At 37.5% G+C, this 27,266-nt stretch overlaps 5 protein-coding genes across 7 annotated transcripts; 1 reads left to right on the top strand and 4 right to left on the bottom strand.

Moving 5' to 3' along the window:
- Positions 391-6,496, top strand: LOC18768245 (probable receptor-like protein kinase At1g49730). Of its 2 annotated transcripts, none has more exons than XM_007199982.2 (9): positions 391-1,126; positions 2,571-3,122; positions 3,651-3,935; positions 4,043-4,304; positions 4,382-4,434; positions 4,804-4,871; positions 5,008-5,097; positions 5,412-5,496; positions 5,587-6,496. In XM_007199982.2, exons 1-9 carry the CDS (start codon positions 1,048-1,050, stop codon positions 6,129-6,131), a joined length of 2,019 nt encoding a protein of 672 aa, XP_007200044.1. In that variant the 5' UTR covers positions 391-1,047; the 3' UTR covers positions 6,132-6,496. The 2 variants fall into 2 exon arrangements, with proteins under 2 accessions (XP_007200044.1, XP_020426326.1); XM_020570737.1 differs by having other exon boundaries at positions 394-1,126; positions 3,645-3,935.
- Positions 7,021-10,237, bottom strand: LOC18766926 (disease resistance protein RPP8). Its single transcript, XM_007200164.2, has one exon. The coding sequence runs from the start codon at positions 9,746-9,748 to the stop codon at positions 7,232-7,234; it is 2,517 nt and encodes an 838-aa protein (XP_007200226.1). The 5' UTR covers positions 9,749-10,237; the 3' UTR covers positions 7,021-7,231.
- Positions 11,579-14,339, bottom strand: LOC18766832 (probable disease resistance protein At1g58602). Its single transcript, XM_020570026.1, has 2 exons — positions 14,202-14,339; positions 11,579-13,436 (listed from the first exon to the last, which is right to left on the bottom strand). The coding sequence occupies exon 2, from the start codon at positions 13,200-13,202 to the stop codon at positions 11,907-11,909; it is 1,296 nt and encodes a 431-aa protein (XP_020425615.1). The 5' UTR covers positions 13,203-13,436; positions 14,202-14,339; the 3' UTR covers positions 11,579-11,906.
- On the bottom strand, positions 15,740-19,072 carry LOC18768310 (putative disease resistance protein At1g50180). The gene has a single exon (XM_020570023.1). It carries the CDS (start codon positions 18,359-18,361, stop codon positions 15,767-15,769), a length of 2,595 nt encoding a protein of 864 aa, XP_020425612.1. The 5' UTR covers positions 18,362-19,072; the 3' UTR covers positions 15,740-15,766.
- On the bottom strand, positions 19,165-23,402 carry LOC18768707. 2 transcript variants are annotated; one of them, XM_007200229.2, is made up of 3 exons: positions 23,225-23,402; positions 22,884-22,989; positions 19,165-21,123 (listed from the first exon to the last, which is right to left on the bottom strand). In XM_007200229.2, exon 3 carries the CDS (start codon positions 21,098-21,100, stop codon positions 19,505-19,507), a length of 1,596 nt encoding a protein of 531 aa, XP_007200291.1. In that variant the 5' UTR covers positions 21,101-21,123; positions 22,884-22,989; positions 23,225-23,402; the 3' UTR covers positions 19,165-19,504. The 2 variants fall into 2 exon arrangements, with proteins under 2 accessions (XP_007200291.1, XP_020425614.1); XM_020570025.1 differs by having other exon boundaries at positions 23,229-23,402.

The raw sequence follows: 27,266 nt of genomic DNA, 5'->3' as shown, positions 1-27,266 counted from the left end.
TTATATATCGGTGGTTTTAAATTTGAACGCTCATGACAACTTAGTAGTGTGTGTGAGAAACCCTCTTCCTCTTTCAGACAAAAAAAACAAAAGAGAAACTCTTATTACCGAGAAAACAAAGAGAAGCTTGAACAAGTTGACAATTATCCTTAACGAGAAAACAAGACATGCTAACATATACAAGTTTATGAGCAAGCGTACAATAATTTTCTTATATGGGTGTTAAACATCCGATTTTTTTATATCCAGAATCAATCACCATAGTGTAATTTTCAGTTAATCGGCACATGTTCTTGTTTAAAATCTAAAATCAAAGTTCGTATGGTGATTCTACATCCTAAGTAAACAAGCATATACAGAATGACATAAAAAGTAAAAAAAATCGAAAAAGAAATTGATGAAAATTGATGTTTATCGAAGCAAGTTGCGACTCAAAGCCTGAAAAATAGCATGCTGGTCGACCGGCCTATAATCGCATGGCAGAGGAAACCAGAAGATTAACATCCAAATGTAAGAACAGTTTTGAGTCACCCTCTCAGACTCTTTTGTAACTAAAAAGGGAATAAAAACCCAATTTTGGACTTACCACTGATCTCCATTTCCATATGACTCTATATGCACATGCAACTGATACCACTCGAGAAAGCCAAAACTTCGAACAGCAAAATGGAAATTAAAAAAACAAAAACAAAAATGTAACTGGGTTTTTTGTGTTCCCAGAAGACCAATTAAATGTGACCCTCCCCAGTATAATTCTGGGAAACAGGGCCCCACAGCTACCTATTAAATTTGACAAAGAATAAGAACTCTAAAATTTACCGCACATTCTCAAAGGAGATGGTGGTGGGCCCATTCCAGTCAACTCCCACAGTCAAAACCCTCTCTCACTCTCTTTCTCTCACTCTCACACGCACACACATTCTCAGAGTCACAAGCCTTCGTTTTTATGGTTCCCAAATGTGTTAACATACTGGCTCGTTGTTTCTTACCCCACTTCTCTTTTCTCTCTCTCTTGGTGAGTGGAACTTTCCCCTCTTGGTCTCGACCATGGCAGTGTACGGACCGGGATTTCTTCTGGGTTTTCTTGTATTTCTTGGAACGCAGCTTCTCCCTCTAATAATGGCAGGTGAGTAAATATTTCTGGGTCATTTCCTTGTTTCTCATAAAGCTCTGCTTTGGTTGTTGTTCTCTCGTTTTGCTTTGCTTTGTTCTGTTTTGAGAGTGACTGAAGAGGCTGCAATTGTATTTAGTTATTCATATTATTGTTGCTTTCGTTTGCCTTCTTATTGCATTTCATGTTTTGAGTGCTTTCACTTTCACAGACCCCATTTTGGGTTTATAGGAGATGGGTCCTATAAAAAATTTCAAGTCCTTGACATTTTTTTAAATTTTAAGGCACCCGTGAGTTCTGTAATTTTTCTTTCCCTTTTAAGGAAAAAATTAATGTGCTGTGATTTTAATGGGGGAACTTACAATGTGTATCATTTTCTGGGAGATTTTGGGATTTTACGAACTCATTCATTTGGTGGAGGTGCTCTAGGTGGATAGATGGTGCTCTAGGTGGATAGATGTTATTGGCAGGGTCGTGTGTCTCAATTTTGGGCTCAATTTGGCTACAAGCTCACTTTTGCATTCTTAATGGGCATTTCAGAAGTGTGCTTTCGGACATTATTGGTTTTGCTTAGGAGTTTATAGCCAAAGTAGTTACACTGCAACTGGGTTTTTGTAGTTTCAGAAATCTCTCTGTGTTCTGGTGTATTCAAACTGTTTTAGTACTATTCTTGCCTCGCATAAGTATCTTATTCTTGTCTTTCATATAAGCTATACAAGAAAAGGTTGCTGACCTTATAAAGAGTCACATGTGCTTGCTTGGCTTTGTATCCTATACCAATACGGTGTGCAAGATAGAGCATTGCATCAATGCATCACAGCAAATACGATTAACACTTTTATAGCTCCCACGTAAATAAGGAGTTGCCTTGTTCTTTGGAAAATCTATCTCGTGTCTGGTACTGCATATACTGGTACATGTGAAAGATAACGTATTTGTAATCTGTCTTGGTTTGCAATCATTATCACAATAGCACTTCATTGAACTTTTTAGGATAATCCAAGAAAATGCATCTTCATTCATGAATAAGTGCACTGCTGAGTCATAATCTTTTAATTGACAAATGTGCTTATTCTATATCTCAAATAGGACACTATTTTTCTTTTCTTCCTTAAATTGTTCTTATTCTTTACTTATGTACAACACAAGTTTTGAGATCCAAGACTCAGATGTGCTGGACCCTGCATGAAGAAGTCTGAAAAGCTTCAAGATATGGGTTATCTACGTACTTATTTTCTTTGCAGTATCTTATATCTCCTTTCCAAGGCTGTGATATCTTTGCCTTGATACAAACTTTTAAATCCAATTGTAAAGATTACTTGTACTTTTCTGTACTGTTTAAACAGTCTGATGTCCCATGTTGCAGCTGTTTTTCAATGAAATATGGTTTCCATAATTGATACCCCAAAAATGGGAAGAAAAAGCTATTTCATGTTGCCCATAATATCTACTTTTGCAGAGTGCCCCTTAAAGTTGAGTGGATCAAACGTTACTCTGGCAGCTTCCTTGTGCTCTAATAACGATGACAGAGGAAAGTGTTGCCGCTATATAAATGCTTTCATTGCGGTTTCTATTGCTCAGTATGCAAATTCAACAAGCAACTTAGGGGTTCCTTCAAATTTATCTGACGTATGCCTCCATTCTATATCACAAACCTTAGAACTGTATGGAGTTCCCCGAAATGCAACAGCTTTCTGTGGGTTTGGGACAAAAATTCCAGTAAATTATGAGTGTAAGGGCCGAACAACTGTCACACAGATGCTGCGGTCTCCAAAATTCATTGATGTCATGGAAAATTGCAAAGTACCACTTTCGGAGGAAAGTAGTTGCAAGAAGTGTTTAAATGCTGGCATTGTTTATCTTCATCATCTATTAGGAACAGAAGATAATATAACATTGAGTACCTGCCGGGACGCAACTTTTGCTGCCCTGGCTAGTCAAGTTGATGATGCTTCAGCTATTGGCATTGCAAGCTGTTTCTTTCAAGTCCAGGGGCTTATCATCCTACCAGGTATGGATAGTTCTGGCAGAGAATGAAATTTTATTTTGTAAGAGTATGTGACAAATATTGGTAAACTGGAATGATGAATGAATTTTTGGATCCAGTTTTGTTGAGATAAGAGAAGGCCCCTTCAAATGAACTTGGTCCTTCAACTATTGCCTTTGTCATTTAATTATTTGTTTTTGTCGTGGAAAGGTTGGTGTTGGGAACAACTTTGATGTCTATGGCAAGCTTTGGATGAGGATATCTATGCCAGTACATCATTTTTCTTGAAACATATTGCAGCAGTGATCCTTGTTTGTTTTTTCAATCACATAATCCAGTAAAATGTACAATACATTTTTGTTATGAAAGTTATCCTTGTAATGTTAAAAGCAGAAGATCTGGATTTAACTTATTATTCATAGTAATTATGTGTTGGCATGTTTTATAAATGGGGTTCTTGGTCTCTCTCTCTCTCTCTATATATATATATATATATCCAAACAGTTAAGGATTCTTTTATTTTTTTCCTTACAATTGTGTTTCTAGTTTCAGAGCCATCCCCATCATCCACCCCAAAGGCTTCTCCGAGCCCTTTGGTGGCTTCTAGCCCAAGCCAACACTCGTTGGGTCTTCCCCTAAATGAAAAACATCATTCCTACCACTTGACAATGGTTCCAGGTGTTGGGATTGCAGTAACAGCTGTCGCTGTAATGATGCTTTTAGTCTTGATAGTTCTCATTCGAAGGAAAAGTAGAGAGCTTCTGGATTCTGAGAATATAGATAAAAAATCATCAAAATCCTTTCCCTCAACTCCTCCTATGAGGAAATTTCAGGAAGGTACAATTCTAGTTTTTTTTCCCTGTTAATTTGCTTTCATAGTGACTGGTATTCCTTATTGAAATTTTTTTGTTGGGGTTCCTCTCTGGGATGGGAAATAAGTGCAGGTGCTCCATCTATGTTCCGAAAATTCAGCTACAAGGAAATAAAGAAGGCGACAGAAACCTTCAACACGATCATTGGACGAGGGGGATTTGGAACTGTGTACAAAGCTCACTTTAGTGATGGTTTAGTGGCAGCAGTGAAGCGGATGAACAAAGTTTCAGAGCAGGGGGAGCATGAGTTCTGCAGAGAGATAGTGCTCCTTGCCAGATTGCATCATCGTCATCTTGTTTCTCTAAGGGGTTTTTGCAGTGAGAAACATGAGAGGTAGATGATTTATGTAGATTTGTGTATGTTTGTGGAGCTTATGTACCTGCCCAAATGCTTTATGTGTTTCTTGGCAGGTTTCTCATATATGAATACATGGCAAATGGTAGCTTGAAGGATCATCTTCACTGTATGCTACTCCATCTCCTGAATTCACTTGCTTTGAGAATGGTTTTGTAAAACCAATTTATGGAAAGGGATGATTGTATGGTGTTTTTCATCGCATTTGAAGTCCATTATTTTATCTTTTGGTGCCTCTCTGTTTCTGTCTGTCCGTCTGTCTGTCTCTGTCCGTCTCTGTCTCTGTCTCTCTGTCTCTCTGTCTCTCTCTCGGTGGAATCCCACTTAATATGGTGGTTGTCACCTTTCCGCATGATATATTCAGGCATCCAAAAGCTATGGAAGACGACATAAAATCATTCTCTTATTTTGTTTCCAAACCAACATTCTTTTTAAGGCCATTGATCTATTCTGAATATGTTTACTCACGTGTATGCAGCTTCAAATAGAACTCCTCTAACTTGGCGGACTAGAGTCCAAATTGCCATTGACGTGGCTAATGCTCTGGTAAACTCATGGTTTATGCTTATCTTGTTACTGGCTTGTTTTGTTCATGAGATTTCAGATTTGTTCACAATCAGTTACACAAACACACACACTGGAAGAATAGATTTTCTTCCTAATTTGCTGTTCTGAACTGCAGGAGTATCTCCATTTCTATTGTGATCCTCCTCTGTGCCATAGAGATATTAAGTCCAGCAACATCTTATTGGATGAGAGTTTTCGTGCCAAGGTATATGGTTGGATACAGTTATAGCTTTTAATACAACCTCTTTGGCGCAAATTTTTAATTTTTAATTTTTAATTTATAAACAACTAAATGAAGAAAGATAATAGTTTTTCCCTTGATAGATCCAGGTGTGTTCACATACTCATTTGTGACTAAATTTTCTCCTCTTTAAATAAAAGAGGTTAAAAAAGGAAAGGACACTTTTTACAATTACTTTTAGAGTTGTAAGATATAATGGCATGGAATGTATCCAGAACATGCATGCTAATAACCCTTTTTAAATTCTTTGAAATAAATCTCTCTCCTTTTTGTTCCAGGTTGCAGATTTTGGCCTTGCGCATGCTTCAAAAGACGGTTCTATTTGCTTTGAAGCAGTAAACACGGATATCCGGGGCACTCCAGGTTAGAGTCAAGCTTGTTTAATAGCCTGAAATAAAAAAGATATATTTTTTCTTGCTAAAGAACTTAAGAATATTGAACGGATGACTTCAGGTTATATGGATCCTGAGTATGTGGTTACCCAAGAGCTGACGGAGAAAAGTGATGTATACAGCTATGGTGTGCTACTGTTGGAGATAGTGACTGCGAGACGAGCCATACAAGACAACAGGAATTTGGTAGAATGGTCGCAAAAATACATGGCATCAGAGTTAAGGCTACCTGATCTAGTGGATCCCAGTATACGGGATTCAGTTGATCTGGATCAGCTTCAGACTATCATGTCTGTTGTGAGATGGTGCACCCAGAAAGAAGGCCGGGATAGGCCTTCAATTAAACAGGTGCTCAGGCTTTTGTATGAGAGTTCAGATCCAATGTATAGTGGATTTCTAGCAGCGGTGGACAATGAAGAGTACGAAGGGACTGAAGGACGGGGAAGGAATAGTAAAGGGAAGATGCATAGGAATGACATGATTTTTCACAGTGGGGATGGAAGATATCTTGCTTCTTCTTCAAGTACATCCAGGTCCTACTGTAGTAGAAGCTTCTTGCTCGAAAATGGTTCCCCACAATCCCCTCCAAATATTCCATCCGTTTGAGGCATTCATTTAGCCATTATCACCAATTAGAAAGGGCTGGTAGCACTTTATCATTTTTGAAACCACTGAATCAGATTGCCGGCCTGTTGCGAGATTCGAGGTACGTTGAGTATTTCTTTAGCTCAACCTTTTGAGAAGCACATTAAACAACTTCAAGGTGTTTCCCAGCATAGGCCAAAGGCCAAAGAAAATTGTGAGGACGGTAATGTTGCATCCTTTTGTGTTTTGCCTGTTAAAAGTTTTGGGGAAGAGAAACATAGATATATATATATATCTTTGCTTGTACTATGGGTATGAAGTTTAACAATTTTATAACCAACATTTAGTATAAATTAGTGTTATACCTAGAAGAAGTGTCTTTTGGATATGCAACTCCACATGAATTCGAGTTACTTGTGGTAGCCAAAACAGATAAAAAGCAATCATGCTCATCAGTGCCCCAAAAGGGCTGAAAAGAATATAGTGGTCTTCTCTTTACAAAATGGTTGTCATTGGTGATAAAAATGCAAATGTAAAAATTAGATGACCGAGGCTTGCATCAGAAATAAGCCTGCATTTAGGGGTGTTCAAGATCCAGTCCAATCCGCTCAAACAAATCGAATCGATGATTTTGCATATTGCATTGGATTGCTAAATTTCAAATCTGGCATTGGGTCGGATGTGAGAACCCAATTGAATCAAATCAAACATAGTGGTTTCGAGCAATTTTTCCTCTTTTAGTAATTTGAATTTGAATAAATTATGAACATTTTTAAGTGAATTGATGGAGAATTATGTCGGTGTAACATATTATAACGGACCGGCATACATACGGCCTCATTAGAATAATCCTCAACTCAAGCAATCAAACAGCAAGCTTGAAAAACACAAGAAAAACAACAGCAAAACAAAGCAAACCCACCCTCAACTCAATTACATAGTATTTTCTTTCAGAAATTAACACTTGACGAACAAAAAACTTTTATTAGGAAAATCCATACAAAAAACCTGCAAAATAACCCAAATAGCTAGTAGAACTGGAGGAAATAGACAGAACAGCAAACAAGGAGAAATCTAAAGAAATAGATATAGACAGACCAGTCAATATAAATCCCCTTCCTTCAAGAGTATGTGGTCAATAACTTAAATCGTTCTGGAATCTGTCGCAATCCTCGACAGCGGCTTATCTTTAGATTCTTGAGCTTCATCATTGCCCCTTCTTCCACTATCAATTCCTCCAAAAACCATAAACATTGTAAATGTAGAATGTGCAATTGAGGAAACCCTTCTGAGGAGGAGCAAACCAGTGTTGTCCAGTTGCATGAGTTCAATCCTAAGAGAAGCATCTTTAGGTTTGGCAAGCTCCCAAGCTTAACTATTGAATCTTCCTCGAGATGAGAATTAAAAAGACTTAGCTTGATGAGGTTCGGTGGGAATTGGTGTGGATCAGGTAGCTTTTTTATTTCCCCTTCCAAATCGAGCTTGCGGAGATGCTCCAAATGAGAGAGGCTTATGGCTCTTGGCAATGTTGAATTGGACAGATTGAAATCCAGCGACAAGGATTCAAGGCAGTGCAATCTCTCTATGTTGGAAACCACTGACTTTAAATGTTCTGGCTGCGATAATAGTGCTATTTGCAGTCGTCGCAAATTAGTTAAATTGTTTATGGTGTTCAATCTAAAATTCATTATTATGACTTGGCCGAGCAGCAAATGTCTCAAATTCTTCAACTTCCAAATAACATCGGGAAAATAACACCATCGGAAGTCTGGATCGGAAGTTTCTACTTTAAGTGTCTGTAGATTCTTCAGTTTTCCAATCGATCGAGGAAGCTTGAGTTGAAGTTGCCACATATGAGATCTCCTTAATACGACTCCTAGATACCTCAGTTGAATTAGGTTTCCTACAGCACTTAGTGCTCGTGATGGAAAGGGAACACCATCTAGGACCTTGAGCAACTTGAAATCCTTGAAAACAAAGTCGAGTTTTGAATACCTTATGTTGAAAAATTGAAGGGAGCGTAAGCAGGAGGCATACGGCTTTAGAAAAACATACAGATCATGATGGTCACCATGGATTGCAAGCCTTCGACATTTGGTCCGTTGTGATGTTGGCGATTCAATTTTCTGCCCACTATAAATTTCAAGAAAACTTTCCTCTCTGCCCTTGGAGATAGAGAAGTCTCTGAGAACATCATGCATGTGAACGGCCTTAAGACTTCCAAGTGAGGTTAGTGTTCCAACCTGGATCATGCACCTATCAACCAACTTGTTTAAGCATTCGACAACACTTTCCGCGGCTTCTTCTCCTTGTTGTAGTAAGAATCCTTCTGCAACCCACAATTGTATCAACTTTGTTTTCAATATAGAGGAATCCTCAGGGAAAATACCCAAATACAGAAAACACGATTTTAAGGGGAAAGGCAAATCATTGTAGCTTAGAGCTAAAACTGCAGAAAGACGATCTTGATCAATCAGGCGAGAGTCGATGCTTTGAAGCACGCGTCTCCATTCCTCTACGGTCTTCCTTTTCGTGGACAATAATCCTCCCAGCACTACCACTGCTAGTGGCAGACCACCGCATTTCGCCATCATCTGTCTTCCGAGATTCTCCAAATCAGAAGGCATTTCATTCATTCCCGGGAATGCTTTCTTGCGGAGCAGTAAAAGGCTTTGTTCTTGTGTTAGAAATCGCGGCTCAATGGGTTCGTTCATTGGATCTGCATATAAAGCAACTTCCTTATTTCGGGTGGTGAGCATCACCTTACTTCCCTTCTTTCCCCTCGGAAATGCAGATTGCATGCTATCCCAGACCTCTGTTTGCCAGATATCATCAAGAACCACTAGATACCTTCTCTCCTTCAACAATTCGTACAGCTTCAATACCAACGCCTCCTCTGCTAGTTTCTTCAAATCCTCCATATTGCAATCAGGACTTGTAGCTGCAATTATTCCTTGTAGAGTGTCTCTTCTACTGTAATCATTAGATACATAAACAAACGCTTTGCAATCAAATTGTTTTGTGATATCACAATGGTTGTACAATTTTTTTGCAAGAGTGGTTTTGCCCAGACCCCCCATGCCCACAATAGAAACCACACGGCGATGCGGGTCCATGCTAGACAGTTGTGTTAGCAATGCTTTGGTATCTTCTACAAGATCAACCAAATCATCTTCCTCGATATTAGGCGATGTATGTCTCCACCATCGAAGCCTTTCATTTGGGGAAGCACTCGTCCCTTCACGTCCCTCTCGAGCAGTGCCAGTGATCCCAAAATGTGCTTTTTGGCTTGAAATGTTTTGGACCGTAAATTTGATTTCTCTAATCTTCTTTCCTGCCTGGTGAAGATTGATTAACTTTGCAGCTATGTTCCATGAACTGTGAGATGCTGCTTCTGCAATGTAAGTTGCTATAACATCTTCGGCATCCAAAGCCACTTCTCTTATTTGAGACACCCAATTGCGAAATCTTTCATTTTTCTCCTGCTCTGTATCTGCATCCTTGAGGAAACTTTGCATCCACCGCAGTTCGTTTCGTAGTTGCTCAACTTTGCCACCCACACCTTCCAAGAGAAGTGCTTCTTCAGTGATACAGCTCGTGAGCTTTTCGACGACAGTTGAAATTGCAAACTCAGCCATCTTCCCTTCTTTCTGGCTTCTGTTTATATGAATGGTTGGTTGCTGTGCTTCACCTAGGTATCTGAGTTCCTTGGATTCCCTTAACACAACGTGAAATTTGCTTTCGGATAAATATAAAGTTCGTCATCTTTGTGAGAAGAGAACAATTGAATTTCAAGGAACTTGCAAAGCGTTATTGCTTGGTGGATGCCCAGCTAAAACTTTTTATACTTTTCAGTGGTGAACTTGCAAAGCGTTATTGCCTGGTGAACTTGCAAAGCGGATAAATAAAGATAAAGTTCCTCATTTGAGTGGGAAAAATTGAATTTGAAGGCACTTGGAAAAAATAACTGTGAAGTGATTGGTGAGTCCTTCGATGCACCCACCTTCCTCATATTCAAGGAACTTGCAAAGCGTTATTGCTTGGTGGATGCCCGCCTAAAACTTTTTATAGTTTTCAGCACCAATAATGTTTAAACATCTTTGACACAAGGAGAGGATGGAGCCTCTGATAAGAACCAATAATGTTAATATAGTTTTTCATTAACAATTGGACAAAGTAAATGGAAACATGCAGCAAATCAAATGGGCAATCTGACAAAGGAAAGTGCTGTGAAACAAGTGTGGAAATTGTCATGGCTTTTTTGACATTATTTAATGCATTAAGGTGGAATTTGTTGTCTGGTGCTTTCGGCTGGCTTTTGGAGGCAATGACAGTGCCTCTCTAGCCCAGTATTGATTTTGGAGAGAGACGAATTAAACTAGTTGTGTAAACTTAATACAAAAAATATTAAATAATATTCCACCACTTTTTCTAGAAAGCAGCTTACATCTACAGCCAGATACTTTAATAATTCAGTTTTCTTTTTTTCTCTATCTTCTTTGGGTTATTCAGCTTTTGATTTGGCTCAAATAATGTTGGTGAATGCTAGCAACTTTCTTTTTAATTTTCTCTTTCGGACATTCTTCATTCTTCTCATGATAAGTGTCACTTTCCTTACACTTAAAACAACATCATTATCATAAAAAAAAAAAAAAACAACATCATTAATGCATCAAACAAATTAGTTTTTGTTTTCCAAATTTACCCTTATTAAATGTATTAACTCTTTTTAATAACAAGTTAAATTTTTTTTTTTTGGGTACAATTTTCTTATTACCTTATTAAAAATTTAAATAAGAAAATAAAAACTGAAGTTTTAAATATATATATTTTTTCCCCAAAGAGGATGTATGTTTTGTTAAACACAAAATAATGATGATATCACTTTCATGATAACAATGTCATGAAACAAACTTTATTTTTATTTTTTTAAAAGACGTTTTTTCTTTCTTATTTAATTTTTAACAATGTGCTAAAGAAGTTGTAACAAAATTTGGATAAATTGAAGGAAATATAAAAGCTAATACATTTTATGAGGGTAAATTTGGAAAACAAAAACTAACTTGTGTGATGTATTAATGATATTGTTTTAAGTATAAGGAAAATAACACTTGTCATGAGGAGAAGAGAGAATGTCTAAAAGAGAAGGTTAGAGAGAAGGTTGCTAGCATTCCTTAATAATGTTTATGTCTCTCTAATTTTGGTTTTTCAAATTTATTGAAGTTGCCTCTTTTGGAAATTTTGAAATATGGACCCTTCCTAACTAAACCACTCTGTTGAGCCAAAGTTCTCGAGCTTCAAATTGTTCTTCGTCTGAGCCTCTGAATTTTGGTTTTACTAGGTTTTCTTTATTTGTTGTAGGTTTATTTTTACTAAGTAGCATCATTCTACAGCCCTCGATCAAGACTCCAATCTTCAACTGAAGCAAACAAACAGCAAGCTTTACCAACAAAAGAACAACAACAGCAAAACAAAGCAAGCCCACCTCAACGCAATTAGGGAATTAAAAAGTAAAACTTGCATACAGAATTTCTTTCAGAAATTAACACTCGACGAACAACAAACTTTGATTAGGAAAAGCCAAACAAACAACCTGCAAGATAAAAGGCAACAAGAACCCAAATGGCTAGTAGAACTGGAGGAAATAGACAGACCAGTGAAGAAGCTCGCAGCCCAAACTCTTCACTCCAATGCATGCAAATAAACATCAAGGCCAGCAGTGAACAAAACATCCTCAGGGTCAGGACATGAGTAACTCCACAAAATACAACCAATATATATCCCCTTCCCCTTCCTTCAAGAGTATGTAGTCAATAACTTAAATCGTTCTGGAATCTTTCCCAAACTTGGACAGCGGCTTATCTTAAGATTCTTGAGCTTCATCATTGCCCCTTCTTCCACTATCAATTCCTCCAAATACTCTAAAGATAGTAAATGTAGAATGTGCAACTGAGGAAACCCTTGCGAGTAGCAAACCAGTTTTGTCCACTTGTATGAATTGTATCCCAAGAGAAGCATCTTTAGGTTTGGCAACCACTGAAGTTTAACTATTGAATCTTCCTCGAGATCGGAATTTAACAGACTAAATTTGATGAGGTTCGGTGGGAATTCATGTGGCTCAGGTAGCCTCTTGATCACCCCATCCAAATGGAGCTTGTGGAGATGCTCAAAATGAGAAAGGCTTATGGGTGTTGGAAATACTTGGTTAACCAGGAATTCCAGCGACAAGGATTCAAGGCAGTGCAATCTCTCTATGCTGGAAAGCACCGAGTTTAAATGTCCTTTTTCTAGTAGTACAATCTTCAGTCGTCGCAAACCAGTCATGCTGGCTAAACGACCATCTTCTATCCATCTTCCAGCCCCTACATTTGTTAGGGTCCTTAAATTGTTTAAGGTATTATTCAATCTAAAATTCATTACGCCGGCTCCATGGACGAGTAACAAATGTCTCAAATTCTTCAACTTCCAAATAACATCGGGGATACAACACCAACATACGAAACGTACACTAAACGAAACATGATAATCGACTTTAAGTGTGTGTAGATTCTTCAGTTTTCCAATTGATTCAGGAAGAGTGACTTTTTTGAACTTCTTTGTTCTTATTAATACTCCTAGATACCTCAGTTGAATTAGGTTTCCTACAGCACTTAGTGCCTGAGATGGCATGGGAACACCATCTAGGACCATGAGCAACTTGAAATCTTTGAAAATAAATCCAAATTTTGAATACCCTATGTTGAAAAATTGAAGGGAGCGTAAGTAGGGGGCATACGGATTTAGAAAAACATACGGATTATCATGTTCACCATGGATTGCAAGCCTTCGACATTTGGTATGTTGTGACGTTGGCGATTCAATTTCTTGCCCGCTATTAATTTCAAGAAAACTTTCCTCTTTCCCCTTGGAGATAGACAAGTCTCTGAGAAGATCATGCATGCGAATGGTTTTTACCCTTCCAAGTGAGGTTAGTGTTCCCACTTGAACCATGCACCTATTAATCAACTCATTTAAACAATTTTCAGCAACACCTTCTGCGGTTTCTTCCCCTTGTTGTGGTAAGAATCTTTCTACAACCCACAAGTGTATCATCTTTGTTTTCGATATAGAGGAATCCTCAGGAAAAAGACCCAAATGGAGAAAACAAGACTTTAAATAGAAAGACAAATCATTGTAGCTTAGAGCTAAAACTGCAGAAACACGATCTTCATCAATCAGCCGCCATGTGATGTTTTGAAACACACTTCTCCATTCCTCCGCGGTCTTCCTTTTTGTGGACAATAATCTTCCTTTTAGTATTAGGCAGCCGTTGGATGTATCTAATGGCTAAAGTGATTTGTCAATAATTTGGCAAAATAAAATAAAGTAATCATATGAATCTTATCAAAAAATTTCGTATTATTTGAATTTGAATTTCCACTTAAATTATTAAATAATTTTTTAAAAAAGTCTAATATGATGTTATCTGACAAATCACCAAACACATTATAACTTAGTCAGACTATTTATCTGCACCACCACCAAACGTCTTATAATATTATGGATAAACGATTAGTACTCTTCGAAATAGATTAATACTATTCGATAGAAATCAATCAGTACAGTCCGACGTACCAAACGAGATCTCTGCCTGTTTTGTGGTAGATTGAGTTGAAATAAAAGATAACCATAGAGTCGAAACAAAAGGGAAAAGTATATGCCCATAGAGTCGACACAAAATATACCCAAAGTGGAAATCATGAAATCTGAACAGCAAATAAAAAGGAAACTGGAGATTTAATGAAAAAAAACGGGGAAATAGAAATTTTCTTCACTCACTTCATCAGCTCGAAGACCAAACAACAAGCAATACTGTCGCTCTTCAATGATTCCGCAAAATAAAACATTAAAGGAAATAAATCAAATAATAATCACAAGTTTCCTCAGCTCATACTAAAAATCATTTCTCTAGGAAACCCAATAGAATTTTTTATTTTCTTTACAAATGAAAATTATAACAAAAAAGTAACGTAGAAAACATAACACACAAAGCAAATGAAGTCAATTTATATTTTTGCAAACACAACTAGTACCGAGAAAGAGTAGTCTTACCTGCACAGAGAGGGAGGAGGAGCCATATGTGTAAACCCAGAAAATCAAAGCCCTAAAATCCTAAACAAAATTAAACATTAAGGAATGCAATAGAAAATGCAAACCATAAACCAAAGTTTGAAAATATATTACCCTCTAAAATAGATCTCTGACATTACCCTCTCAAATAAAGTGGGAGATTGACGCAGAAAAACTGAGAGAGCAAGACAGAGATGGAGTTCGAGAGGAGGGAAACTGAGAGGGCAGAGAAAGAGAGAGGGAGTTCCAGAGAAAGGTATCGATTCCGACCAAAGAAAATAGGAGATGGTTCGAGAGTAACAAGATGGAGTCAGAAAAAAAGTGCGGGGGAAAAAAATTGGAGGGAACAAGATGCTTTATTATTATTTTTAATAAAGCATCTATTCTAAAAATAAAAATAAAATAAACTACTTTTAGCGGTATATTTGGATCTTTTTAAGGTTAGAAAATAGTTTCTTAAAGACCAAAAAAAAAAAACATAAACAACATGTCGTTTTCTTTTACAGAAGTTTCTGGTCTCTTGCGTTTGCGTTCGTCGTCTCTCTCTCTCTCTCTCTCTCAACCATTTCAGATCTGTATGCAAATTGCGAGGCCCCTCATCAAACGAATTTGATAGCATATTGCCAAGCCCCTCTGAAATTTCCAACGGGTTGTTGAATAGATAATGGCTACTGAGTTTGATGTTTGTCAATTTGGTCACTTTTTTTTTTGCCAGTTCTCTTTCTTCATCTTTCTCCCTCTTCTTCTTTTTCCAAAAAAATCCCAACTTCGAATTTCTTATTAATTAGCATTTTATGATTGTTGCATTTTATGCACGCGAGGGGCGAGGTTTAAGGCAGGGAGCACACCCAACCGAGATGAAATAGAGAGAGACAGAGAGGGGCGGAGAGATTTCAGGGGAGGAGGGAAAGGGGCTGGGGCTGGGCTGCGTGGAGAAGAGAGAGAGGCTGGGCTGAGAGATTTCAGGGGCTAGAGGAGATAAGGGTAGGCTGTTGTGGCTATGTTCGCCGGACATGGGTGCCTGGGAGGGCGTCGGGCGATGGGGAGGGAGATGGAGTAATTAGAAAATGACTGAGGTAGTCACGTGTGAAAAGCAACCCACAACTACCGGTTTCCCAGGTTTTTGAGGTGCTTTTATTGGGTATTTTTTTTCTCAATTTATTCTGGACCATTGGATCAAATAATTCAAATCTAACGGTCCAATCCAGCAAGTTGATATATATATTAGAATTTTGGAGTAAATGGATCGTTACGAGTTTTGGGAAGGAATATATATCTTTGCTGGTATGGTATCTAGTGGTTGAACAATTCTGTAACCAAACTTTTATGGAAAATGTTTGCGAACAGAATTTTCAATAGGAAATTTAAACCCACACAAACAACTTCTATTAGGAAAAACCAAAGAAACAACCTGCAAAACAACAAAGAGGACAGACCAGCAAACAAGCTCTCAGCACAAACTCTTCAATCCAATCCAAGCAAATAAACATCATGTTCAACAGTGAAAAACAGATGTGCAACAACAAAACAAACATCCTCAGCGATAATTAACTGAGGAAGGATAATTTCACCAAAGAACTGTCCAACACTTCTATGTTCCTGAAGTATCTATCGCCATGAATTTTAATCGACGCTCCTGGACAGCGGCTTACCTTCAGATCCGTGATCTGCTTCATTGCCGAAGCTTTCACTATCAACTTCAAATTTGGTATATCTTCTATATGTAGAATGCGCAACTGAGGAAACCGTCGCCTGCAAACCAGTTTTTCCCAGTTGTATGAATAGGCTCCCAAGAGAAGCATCTGTAGGTTTGGCAACCTCTCAAGTTTACGTATTGAGTCTTGTTCGAGATAGGAATTTAACAAACGTAGCTTGATGAGGTTCGGAGGAAATTCGCGCCTAGCAGGCAGCTTCACTATTTTCCCATCCAAATGGAGCTTGCGGAGATGCTCAAAATGAGAGAGTCTTAAGGGTGGTGGAAGTGATTCGTTTTCTCTGAATTCCAGCGACAAGGATTCAAGGCAGTGCAATCCCTCAATGTTGGAGAACACAGAATTTAAATTTGCCTCTTTCAATCCTACTATCTTCAGTCGTTGCAAATTAGTCAACTTGACTAAACCACCATCTTCTATCCATCTTCCACTCCCTAAATTTTTTAGCGTCCGTAAATTGCTCAAGGTATCCAGTCTAAGATTCGTAGGGTTGGTTCCAGAAAGGAACAAATGCCTCAAATTCTTCATCTTCCAAATAACATCAGGGATGCAATTTTCTAGTTTAAGTATCAGTAGATTCTTCAATTTTCCAATCGATCGAGGCAGCTCGAAAGCGAACCTAGCCCAGCTCTTTAATGATCTCGCAGGCTTAAAATCAGATCTACTTACTAATCCTAGATACCTCAGTTGAATTAGGTTTCCTACTGCACCTAGTGCCCGGGATTGCGCGGGAACACCATCTAGGACCCTAAGCAACTTGAAATCCTTGTAAATAAAGCCAATTTCTGCATGGCCTATCTTGAAAAATTGAAGGGAGCGTAAGTAGGGGGCATACGGCTTTAGAAAAACATACCGTTTATCTTCAACATGGATTGCAAGCCTCCGAGATTTGGTCCGTTGTGGTGTTGGCGATTCAATTTTGTGCCCACCATAAATTTCAAGAAAACACTCCTCATTCCCCTTCAAGACAGAGAAGTCTCTGAGAAGATCATGCATCCGAATAGTTTTAACCCTTCCAAGTGAGGTTCCCACCTGGACCATGCACCTATCAATCAACTCGTTTAAGCAATTTTCAGCAACACCTTCCGCCACTTCTTCTCCTTGTTGTGGTAAGAATCCTTCTGCAACCCACAAGTGTATCAACTTTCTTTTCGATATAGAGGAATCCTCGGGGAAAAGACCCAAATAGAGAAAACAGGATTTTAAATGGAAAGGCAAATCATTGTAGCTTAGAGCTAAAACTGCAGAAACGCGATCTTGACCAATCAGGCGCCAGTTGATGTTTTGTACCACGCGTGTCCATTCCTCTGCAGTCTTCCTTTTCGTGGACAACAATCCTCCAAGCACCACCACCGTGAGCGGCAGGCCACTGCATTTTGCCATCATCTGTCTTCCGAGATTCTCCAAATCAGAAGGCATTTCATTCATTCCCGGGAATGCTTTCTTGCGGAACAGTTCCAAGCTTTCATCTTGTGTTAAAAATTGCGGCTCAATGGGTTCGCTCATTGCATCTGCATATAAAGCAACTTCCTTATTTCGGGTGGTGAGCATCACCTTACTTCCCATCTTCCCATTTGGAAATGCAGATTGCAAGCTATCCCAGACCTTTGTTTCCCAAATATCATCAAGAACCAGTAGATACCTCTTCTCCTGCAGTAACTGATGCAACTTCAATACCAGCTCCTCCTCTTGTAGTTTCTTCAAATCCTGTATATTGCAATCAGGATTTACCGCTACAATTATCCCTTGCAGAGTGTCTCTTCTACGGTAATCTTTAGATACATAAACAAACGCTCTACAATCAAATTGCTTCTTGAGCTCACTATGATTGTACAATTTTTTGGCAAGAGTAGTTTTGCCGAGACCTCCCATGCCCACAATAGAAACCACACGGCGACGAGGCTCCATGGTAGATAGTTGTCTTAGCAATGCTTCGGTATCTTCTATTAGACCAACCAAATCATCTTCTTCGATATTGGGCGATGTCTGTCTCCACCATCGAAGCCTTTCATTTGGGGAAGCACTCGTCCCTTCATGTACCTCTCGAGCAGTGCCAGTGATCCCAAAATGTTCTTTTTGGCTTGAAATGTTTTGGACCCTAGATTGGATTTTTCCAATCTTCTTTCCGGCCCAGTAAAGATTGATTAACTTTGCAGCTATGTTCCATGTACTGTGAGATGCTGCTTCTGCAATGTAAGTTTCTATAACATCTTCGGCATCCAAAGCCACTTCTCTTATTTGAGACACCCAATTGCGAAATCTTTCATTTTTCTCCTGCTCTGCATCTGCATCCTTGAGGAAACTTTGCATCCATTGCAGTTTGTCTCGTAGTTGCTCAACTTTGTCACCCACACCTTCCAAGAGAAGTGCTTCTTCAGTGATCCAGTCTGTGAGCTTTTCCACGACAGTCGAAACTACAAACTCAGCCATCTTCTCTCTCTCTTGTTTCCAACAATAAAATTGTTATGGTTATTAGAATGGAATTGTTTTAGAGGTTTTAATTCATATGAAGCTTCGTTACCTTTTCTATGCATGCATGGTTGATGAATTCCTTTGTTTGCTTCACCGGTACACCTATCTGGGTTACTTGATTCCCTCTAACTAACGTAACCTTTGGTTCAAGAATACATTCTATTTCTTTCTTTCTGAACTACATTTCCCACATTTCAAGTACATCATCCATTCGACAATCCTTCAAGCCACTTTGCAAAGTATCGCATTGCTGACCAGTTCATGAAACACAATAAAGGTAATTGGTAGCTTTGCTTCACCAGTTCACCTATCTGGGTTCCTTTGATCAACTTCTTTACAGCTTTATAGTTTTGCTGCTTTCCTTTACCCATCACTTTGGTTTACGAATCCAATTTATCGCTTTCTCCTTTTAAATTATGTCTATACTTGGTTTTTTTTTTTTCTTTTTTTTTTGGGGCCAAAGTTAGAAAGAGGGATTACTTGGGTTGGCCCTAGACTCTGTTTCATTTCCTCTATGTTTTCTTTTTAATTAACCTAGCAATTTTTTATATTTATGTATACCATTGGAGTTATGTAGTAACTATGTCACAGAAATTAATTAATAGGAAATGATCTTATTACTTCAAATCTCCCTCTATATATCTCGAACACAATCTGATGAAAGTAGGAGGGTTCACAACCAAAGCACTTCTAGCAAATAATTAGTTGATAGAACATTTGTTGATTGTTGAAGATACTATCTTGAACACTATCACTATATATAGGTAAATCTAATTCCATTTTTATTATAATCAAGCACAAAAGCGAAATACAAGTAAATTTACATGAAGATCTCCCATTAGCAGTCGATCAGTTACAAATGACCGGGCATGAAAATTTCAAATCCATGCAGGACACATTTAACAGATAAAAAAAGGTGGTCCCCAAGCATCATCTGTCTATTTTTTCCCTTTTTTCATATTGTTAAAAAAGAAAATATTCAAAAAGGAGTGGGAGAGATGCTGGGCTAGGGCATGCATACCTAAAAACCCTATGGTCAGCACATGAGAGTTGAAAGCATCAGAAAACTACTAGAACCAGCTGCCAAACCACTTTTGTTTTTTAGCCACCACTTGCAGCCAGGAACTTCCTCTTGCTAACTGGCTCTTCAAGCAACACCACCACATCTGTCACCTTCTCAAACAGTTCCTCTAGCTGATTAACGCTGAACTTCCGATAATCCAGAGGTTTTTTGTACCTTTGCTGGTAGATCGCCTCAAAGCAGCCCAAGAAAATCCGACAAGAGTAGCTGACAAGAATCTCTTGCAACTCATATTTGAAATTCTCAATACTGCGGTCATCAATTTCACATTTATCTCCTGTTCCCACATTGGTCTTCCGTTGGCTCTTCTCATCATGTTCTTCTACAACAACTCTTTCCTCCTCTGAGAACTCATCTGATGAACCATTGCCAGTAGTAATATCCATGCAATCTTCTTGAGTCCCCTTCCCTTTCTTATTATCCTTCTTTGACAAAACCAAAGGTGGTGCACTTGGGCCTGTTTTCCAGTTTCGGAGGTAGACAAATCTCTTGTTCCCTTTTCCCTCCACAGACATTGTGTCACCCAGCTTCTTGAACAGATTTACAAGCTTGAACGCACCATACTCTGATACATAAAGAGGCCTTCCGAAAACTTTCTGATACTCAGAAGGAACTCTGATAAGAGGCAAGCAACCTCCTGAAAGTTCAAGCAATTTTACAAGCTGTCCCTTCAGACCATTTAGGTCCCCTGGCTGAACCCACCAAGTAGATTCATTTTGATCGCCAGAAATTAGAGGTCCAGCAGAAACTTCATTGAGACCAGACGGGAGACTGTGTGACCTTGAAGCAGTAGGACAGCAAGGCATCATTAAGGAACTACTGTTGAATTCAGATACTGATTGTGAGACTATTGAAAAATCTCTTGAGTTGTAATAGCTTTGTGATACTCCCCTATATAAGATAGCTTCTTCTTCATTTTGGATATCTACATTATCATTGATGTGGCAACCCATGAAATACCCAGAAATATCAGAGTGACCCCCGCGAGGATGCATTAAAACCTTAGTAGCAGGGACAAAGCCTTCTCCACGAGCCACACTAGGCCAGTCCCACACAAACTTACCAGCATTGCTGAGAGCAGATGAAACACCAACTCCAGAAGGGATTACCAGGATCACAATATATCCACGTTGCCCAAGTATATGAAGCGCTGGAGCAAAATCAACATCCCCAGAGATCAGCATGATGGAAGAAGGTGGAGGATTGTCAAGGGCAAACAGGAACATATCAACCAAGATAGCCTTGTCAGCAGCATCCTTTCTTCCATTTGGAACATCAATTAGTTTAACACCAGTTCTCTGGCATCCCTCGCGAAGTCGCCTGGGGAAGGCATTAAAGTCCCCATAAGCAGAAAACGTCATAACCGCTCCTTTAATTACAGGATGCACCTGCAAAGCCATTCTGATATTACCAGCTACATCTTCAGGACGGACATCACTAGGAACAGGGCAGTTCTCAATATCCCAAAGGATAGCCACAGGACCATCAGAGAAGCTTCGGCTGGGCTGGTTTGTTGGAGCTTGAAGCATGTTTGTATTTGAATCTGATATATGTGCTCCTCTTTGCTCTAACGGTTCTGAACGCACTATTGATGTAGATGTATTTGGGCAAGCCATCACAGTTCAAAACTCAAATGGTCCTGCTTAGACAAATAAAAGAAAACAGAATTAGAATGGTCCTCGAAAGAATTATAAACAACAAAATGAACCAAAAGCAAAAAACTGCATCCCAGAGTATACAAAATCGTAATACTTGAGCATAACTGATGCAGGGCAGCGACTATAAGCTGCTGTCCAGCGAAACAATCCCAAAATACAGAGAATAGAAGGATAAAGCAATAGAATTGAAGTTGGAACAACGATAATTGAGTTCTATCTAGGGCAAAAAACCCAATAGAAACTCTATATACTAAAGTCTTGAATTATATTCGTAAAAGTTTTAAAAAAATGAATACAAGAGTCTCTCAATAGCCTATTTATACTAGAGTAAAGCAGCCTAGCATTCCTATTTCTGGTTTATTAAGAAAACCTAATTGACAAAGGAAATTAAAAGCAAAACAGGAAATGAAACCAACTCCTAGTAAGAATAGGAAAGAAAAAAACCTAATAATTTAAAATAACTAGAACCCTAGCCCAGTTGACTAACAGGCCCAAGAACTCTTGAACAGCAATGTGGATGCTCCTGCATCAATAACTCTTCTACTATTTTTGAAAAGTTAGGATTGAAGTTATACCCAATTGGTTTGCTTAGCTGGAACTTTATAATATTCAAAGTTGCAATTGGCATAAAACTATACATAGTCACTACTTGTCAAACGTTGGTTATAATCTAAATGCCGCAGCATAAGGTCTGTTTCAAATTAAACCAAACTGGTTTGTTGAACTGGAATTCGAAAACCAAGTAGGCTTTAGGCTTGCACTTTAAAGGTTTAGACCGTTAAAAGTGAATAGACAACTTAAAGTGAATGCAGTGTACGATGTTGCCAAGAAACTATTCTTATAGTGCTGTCATTTTCTTGTTTTGTTACTCTTTCTTCTTAGTAGAATATAATAATTAATCAGTTATCCAATAGTGGACTTAACATTGAAATCTTAATTTGAGTGAGGAAGAAATAAAATAAACAGAAGACAGTTAATGAAAACTAGCCATCAACCACCTCATCCCCCTCCCTCTCACCCATCACCTTCTCTCTGTCTCTAAACTCTCTGACAATCAGAATCTATGTTAAAACTCACTCTGTCTTTAGCCCTTAATCAGATTATTTTCAGTCTCTAAGTCTCTATTGTCGATTTCAATTCAAGCTTGATCCACTGCGCAACTCTAAGCTCAAAGGTAATGAAACCTTCAATTGTTAGATTTGCTTAAGCTTCCTTATTCTTTCTAGACTTTCCTTTGGTTTCTTTTTAATAATGGTAAATATCATTGTTTCATGTTACATAAGCTCTGCATAAAGACTAAAACTAATACTGGTATTTGATTGAAGTTTAAATTATTATTTTCAGTGCAATGTGCTTGTAAGCATTGAGATCGGTAACTTTTAATACCAGATGTATACACCATACTTTGAAGCTGTCCTATTAATCATAGCTTGTGCAACAGTACAACAAATAAGCAGACTTTCAGATTGAATTCTAAATTGCAATCCATCAACTTCAACCAAGTTCCAGCCTACATAAGGACTCTGTTTACTAACTGAGAATCTTGCAGAATTCACAGAACCGTAAAATTTTTCTAATCATGTGTTGTGTGCCCAACTTATTATCCAAATCCAAAAGTGGCAGATAATCCCTAAATCAATCTATATTCCATAATCAGATAAAAATCATCATAGGAAATTTAACACCATAGATAGAATTCTAAATCAAAATTTAAACAACAAAATTCGAGACAAAAGGGTACCTCATATTTTGGTTGCCGCTGCTCTTCAAAGTACGATTGCTTCCCCAAAAGCCCAAAAACTTAGATCCCAAAGACCAAAGCGACTGGATAATTATCAGAGAGAAATCTGAAATCGGACAAAAACCCACAAAAATTCGAACCACAAAAACAGAAATTGATTAGATATATCGGAAACTTGTGAAGAAGGAAGGCTTCTGGATAATGGGTATTTGTCTTGGGGATTTATCAGAGAAACTGAGATTTTATAGTTTTTTTCCTTTCTTTTTCCTAAGGAAAGCGGTGAGAGACTCAGAATTTATACAACACTTTGATTAAGAGTAGGGACTGACTAAAACTCATACCTACTTTTTGATTTTCAGCAACAACAATAAAACTGTAGATTTGGGCTTTTGAAGATGAAGCCCAGAGAAGGAGTGTGGATTGTGATTTTGGGGGGGGTTTTACTGCCACTGAAAGTCGAAAGAATACCAGATTATACAGAGAGGCTTCACAGCTTTTGCCTTTTTTGGGGTTATAAAGGTTTCTTGTTGCTGATTTTTGATAGATTTTCACGCGTATTTTAAAACCGACATTTTGGACAAGATTTTTTTGCTCAGATTGACATCTGAAAAATGCGTGCATTATATGGACGGCTCAGATTCCTTGCCTTTCCCGTCTTTTACTTCTCTTTCTTTTGTAAGCGGTCTTAAGATGAGATAGATTTCATGGGTTTTCTTAGAGGTTTCCTTTTCTATTAGATAGTACGAAAATATTACACACACCAACTCTTATTTCTACTCTATCACGCAAGGCGGATTTCTCAAAAGAGCATTGCTTGACTCTATTTTGGCTTCTTTTAAAAAGTTTATCTCTCCTTTGGCCTTTTCCAAAATCTTCCTAAAATCATTATGTAAGATATGTGCAGGACATACTCTATACAAGAGAGCTAGGAAACTTAAGGGTGTTTTAATCTCCGTTAATTGGTAAGTATTTAAGGGTTGCTTTAATACCCAAATAATTCATTCCATCAAATTAGGAAGACAATACATCATCATCAAGGGAAGAGAACACACAATTTGGTCTTTTGTTGGACAGTGTAAACCTAATTAGATGATGAGAAATATTCATTATCATATTGTACATATGAACCTTTAATTAGCTATATATTCTTGTTACGTGTTGTTTAAATTCACATCTTGAAAAGATAGACATTTTTCTAGCAACATAAGTCTGGTAAGAGAATGTTGCCCGCTACAAAATAAGAGGACTGATTATAGTAAAATGAGAAGTTTCAAAAAGATACTTAAAGGGGAGATGTGCCCTTTGCTTAATAATAATGCCCTGAGTAAATCTAATGCCATAAATGGGTGTTCAATAGAGGTCACGCCATTATCAAGATTCAAGAGGGATGCCTCATTACTCTCTGAGTAATTATTACTGTTTAGGAAATGGGGAGCACAAGAATCAAACTTGTAAAGAGCTTCTTCTTTTTTTAAGTCGAAGGATGAAATTTTATTACGAAAAACTCACCCAATAGAATGGTACAAATACAACAATACAAGCAACTTAGCAAGGAAGCACAAATCTAATCTGCAATATCATATGAACATGAGCAATAGACTACCCCAGATAATTATATAAACAAATAAACAAAATTAAAATTTGATAAAAACTAACAAAATTAAACATAACAACAAAAACCATAGAAAAGCACAAGCACCACCAAACTGTTATAAAAAAATAATAGTTTTCCTCTTTCCGTAAAGCCAAATACAAAATATTTATATTATAAATAACTTATAAACAAATTGGAAACTTTTGAAGGTATAATAAAATTGAAGAAAACAAAATAATAGGTAAGTAAAAGGAAAATAAATAATACGTAAGAAGATGAGTTTGGTACGGTGAAGCACGTCAAAGACGCTGTCCTAAAGCCTTTGTAGCCTCCCTACGTGCAGGTACTGACGGTCTACAAGACTCCAAGATACGACCCCTTGTACACAAACTCAAGATCCGCTATGAGCACGTTCACAGACAGATATAGGTATCCAAGTCACATAACCATTGCCCAAAATAATAATAATATAAAGTAGAGAATATATGTAAAAGTAGACAAGGAGATAATTAGAATGTGTATGTGATATTCTGATAATGTATTGTGTGTTATTGTGTGTCTCAAATGTGAAGGAGGAGTGGCCTTTTATAGGCATCCAAAAACATGTACCCTTCACCAACCATAAAAGTTCACCAACCAAAAAATTAAAGCCTTTACCAACCAGAAATAAAATCTGAATATTAAATATTTATAACCCTCATAATAAATAAAATAAAACCGCCAAAATAATTAAATAAATAAAACGGTTAAATTTTTAAAACCTTTTAAAATTCCAACAATCCCCCACAAGGTTTTCAAAATTTTACCGTGACAGAAAACCAGTGAAAAATATATAATACATATATGGGCAATATAATATTATGTAATAGGTGTAGGTGCCTTCCGGGCTTGAACCTTCACTTAGTGATGATAGTCTCCATTTGAGGAACCTGAGTGTACACAGTATTGAACTCGGCACCTTTGACCAAACTTCAACATATCCCACACATAGTATTAGTTGAGACTTGGATGCGGGGTAGCGCTATTTATGGCCATGCGCTAATCTTGATTCTCATGAGAGTTACTAGAGAATAGCCCAATTCTCATAGTCGCGGCCTCACGACGTCTCCCACTTAGGTGAGTTCTCCAAGAGTACATGTGACCTGCACCCTGCGGGAGTTTGCCCGCCTCGAAACTCATTCAGGGATAAATCCCTTCCTAACGTCACATAAAATAGCACTTTTGCCTTAGGGATGAGCAGAAGAATATCTCAAGGATATCTCCATAGTTTTATGAGTGCTATATGAGTCACGCAATATGGATTGTTTCTACCACATTGAACTTCCTTCATGGGATCTCCAATCACAGAAGTTGGGTTACCTCCCTAGGTGACTCCCTTATGGGCTTAAGCACATCTCCCTCGACATTTTGCATTAATAGCCTCCTCCACGAGGCATGCATATCAAAACTAGCCTTCACAAGGCATATATAATGTATGTCATGTATTTGTTCTCCATTTTAGCGCGCTTTAAACCTGCATGTTATTAAAATATTTCCTACACAATCTTGCACACAAATGATTAGTGGATTTCACCTCAGTATAATTGGAAAGTACATATGCATTGGTATACATTAAAGTATAATGGAAATCCCACTGCATATAAATTCATATAATCCGATACCTCTCAAATATTGGTACTCAAATATGAGCCTGCAATAGTCTTTGAAACTTTGAGTGCACCTGATGAAGCTATGAACAAACTATGCAACGCTTAATTCATTAAATAAATTTAATTATAAATACCAAGTATTAGAGGATACTCTTACTCCCTTTTGTGCACTCCAAGTGGCTGAAATTATGATCACATACGCAAGTTGAAATTGTACCTTCTTGATTCTCAATAGGAATCTATAAGACAATAAGAAGTCTCTACCAAAATTATATACCAAGGTAATCATTAGTTGCACACATTTTCATATCAAAATTGAAGACAAGTTAGTCTCATAATAAAATTTTGTAATGAAAATAAATTTCACATGGACACAACATGTTTGCCAAGGAAATATAAAAATTATTATGTCACTAAATGAATATAATGAATCTTTCCCATTAGAACATAAAGAAATTGAAAACACACAAAATATGGGAAAGAGAGAAGGAAAGCTTACATAAATGAATCTAATATTTTCAACATAAAAGCAAAACTGCATAATGTTAACAAATAAATTACAGCATTAAATTTTCCATTTAAGAAAATTCAACTTCCACAAATTGGTCCACACGTTTTTAAAAAAAATATATTAATACTTATCAAAACGCAAATAACATAAGCATGGAGCGTTAATTAAAATAGAATAAATCTGAATAAAGGAGATATGAAAACTTATATAATAAATGTACAAAATAACTTCAGTTTTAAAGAGGTAATCAAATCACTCAAAAACTGGAATATTAAATTTTAAAAAATAAGTATTGATATTAATTTTGTATGTTGAACTACCCACAAAAATTCCAACAAATACCCACATAGTTAAGGAAAAACTCAACCCCCACAAATTAGGAAATTCTCAAAATATATGAAGACGGTACCAAAATTTATTTAATTTTAAATTCATAAGATATGTACTCACAATGATCTTGATAGTCATTGTAAATATAACAAAACCATCGAAAGCCTCAAAAGAAAAAAAATGCCTCAAAAATTTAAGGTTTGAAGGCCTTACACCAAAACTCAAAATTAATGCCACTTACAGTGATATAATTTATTATTTCATTTCAGTTTTCTCAGGAGGATTCCACAATGTACATT

Source organism: Prunus persica, chromosome G8 (genome assembly GCF_000346465.2).
Source record: "Prunus persica cultivar Lovell chromosome G8, Prunus_persica_NCBIv2, whole genome shotgun sequence".
NCBI classification, from domain to species: Eukaryota; Viridiplantae; Streptophyta; class Magnoliopsida; order Rosales; family Rosaceae; genus Prunus; species Prunus persica.
This window is presented reverse-complemented; position numbering and strand designations above follow the sequence as displayed.

Coding starts and splice junctions, on each gene's coding strand:
- LOC18768245 (XM_020570737.1), top strand. CDS start 1,048: ATGGCAGTGTACGGACCGGGATTTCTTCTGGGTTTTCTTGTATTTCTT. Junction 3,936..4,042: donor TATGAGGAAATTTCAGGAAG/GTACAATTCTAG, acceptor AAATAAGTGCAG/GTGCTCCATCTATGTTCCGA. Junction 5,497..5,586: donor GGATATCCGGGGCACTCCAG/GTTAGAGTCAAG, acceptor GGATGACTTCAG/GTTATATGGATCCTGAGTAT.
- LOC18766926 (XM_007200164.2), bottom strand. CDS start 9,748: ATGGCTGAGTTTGCAATTTCAACTGTCGTCGAAAAGCTCACGAGCTGT.
- LOC18768707 (XM_007200229.2), bottom strand. CDS start 21,100: ATGGCTTGCCCAAATACATCTACATCAATAGTGCGTTCAGAACCGTTA.
- LOC18766832 (XM_020570026.1), bottom strand. CDS start 13,202: ATGATACACTTGTGGGTTGTAGAAAGATTCTTACCACAACAAGGGGAA.
- LOC18768310 (XM_020570023.1), bottom strand. CDS start 18,361: ATGGCTGAGTTTGTAGTTTCGACTGTCGTGGAAAAGCTCACAGACTGG.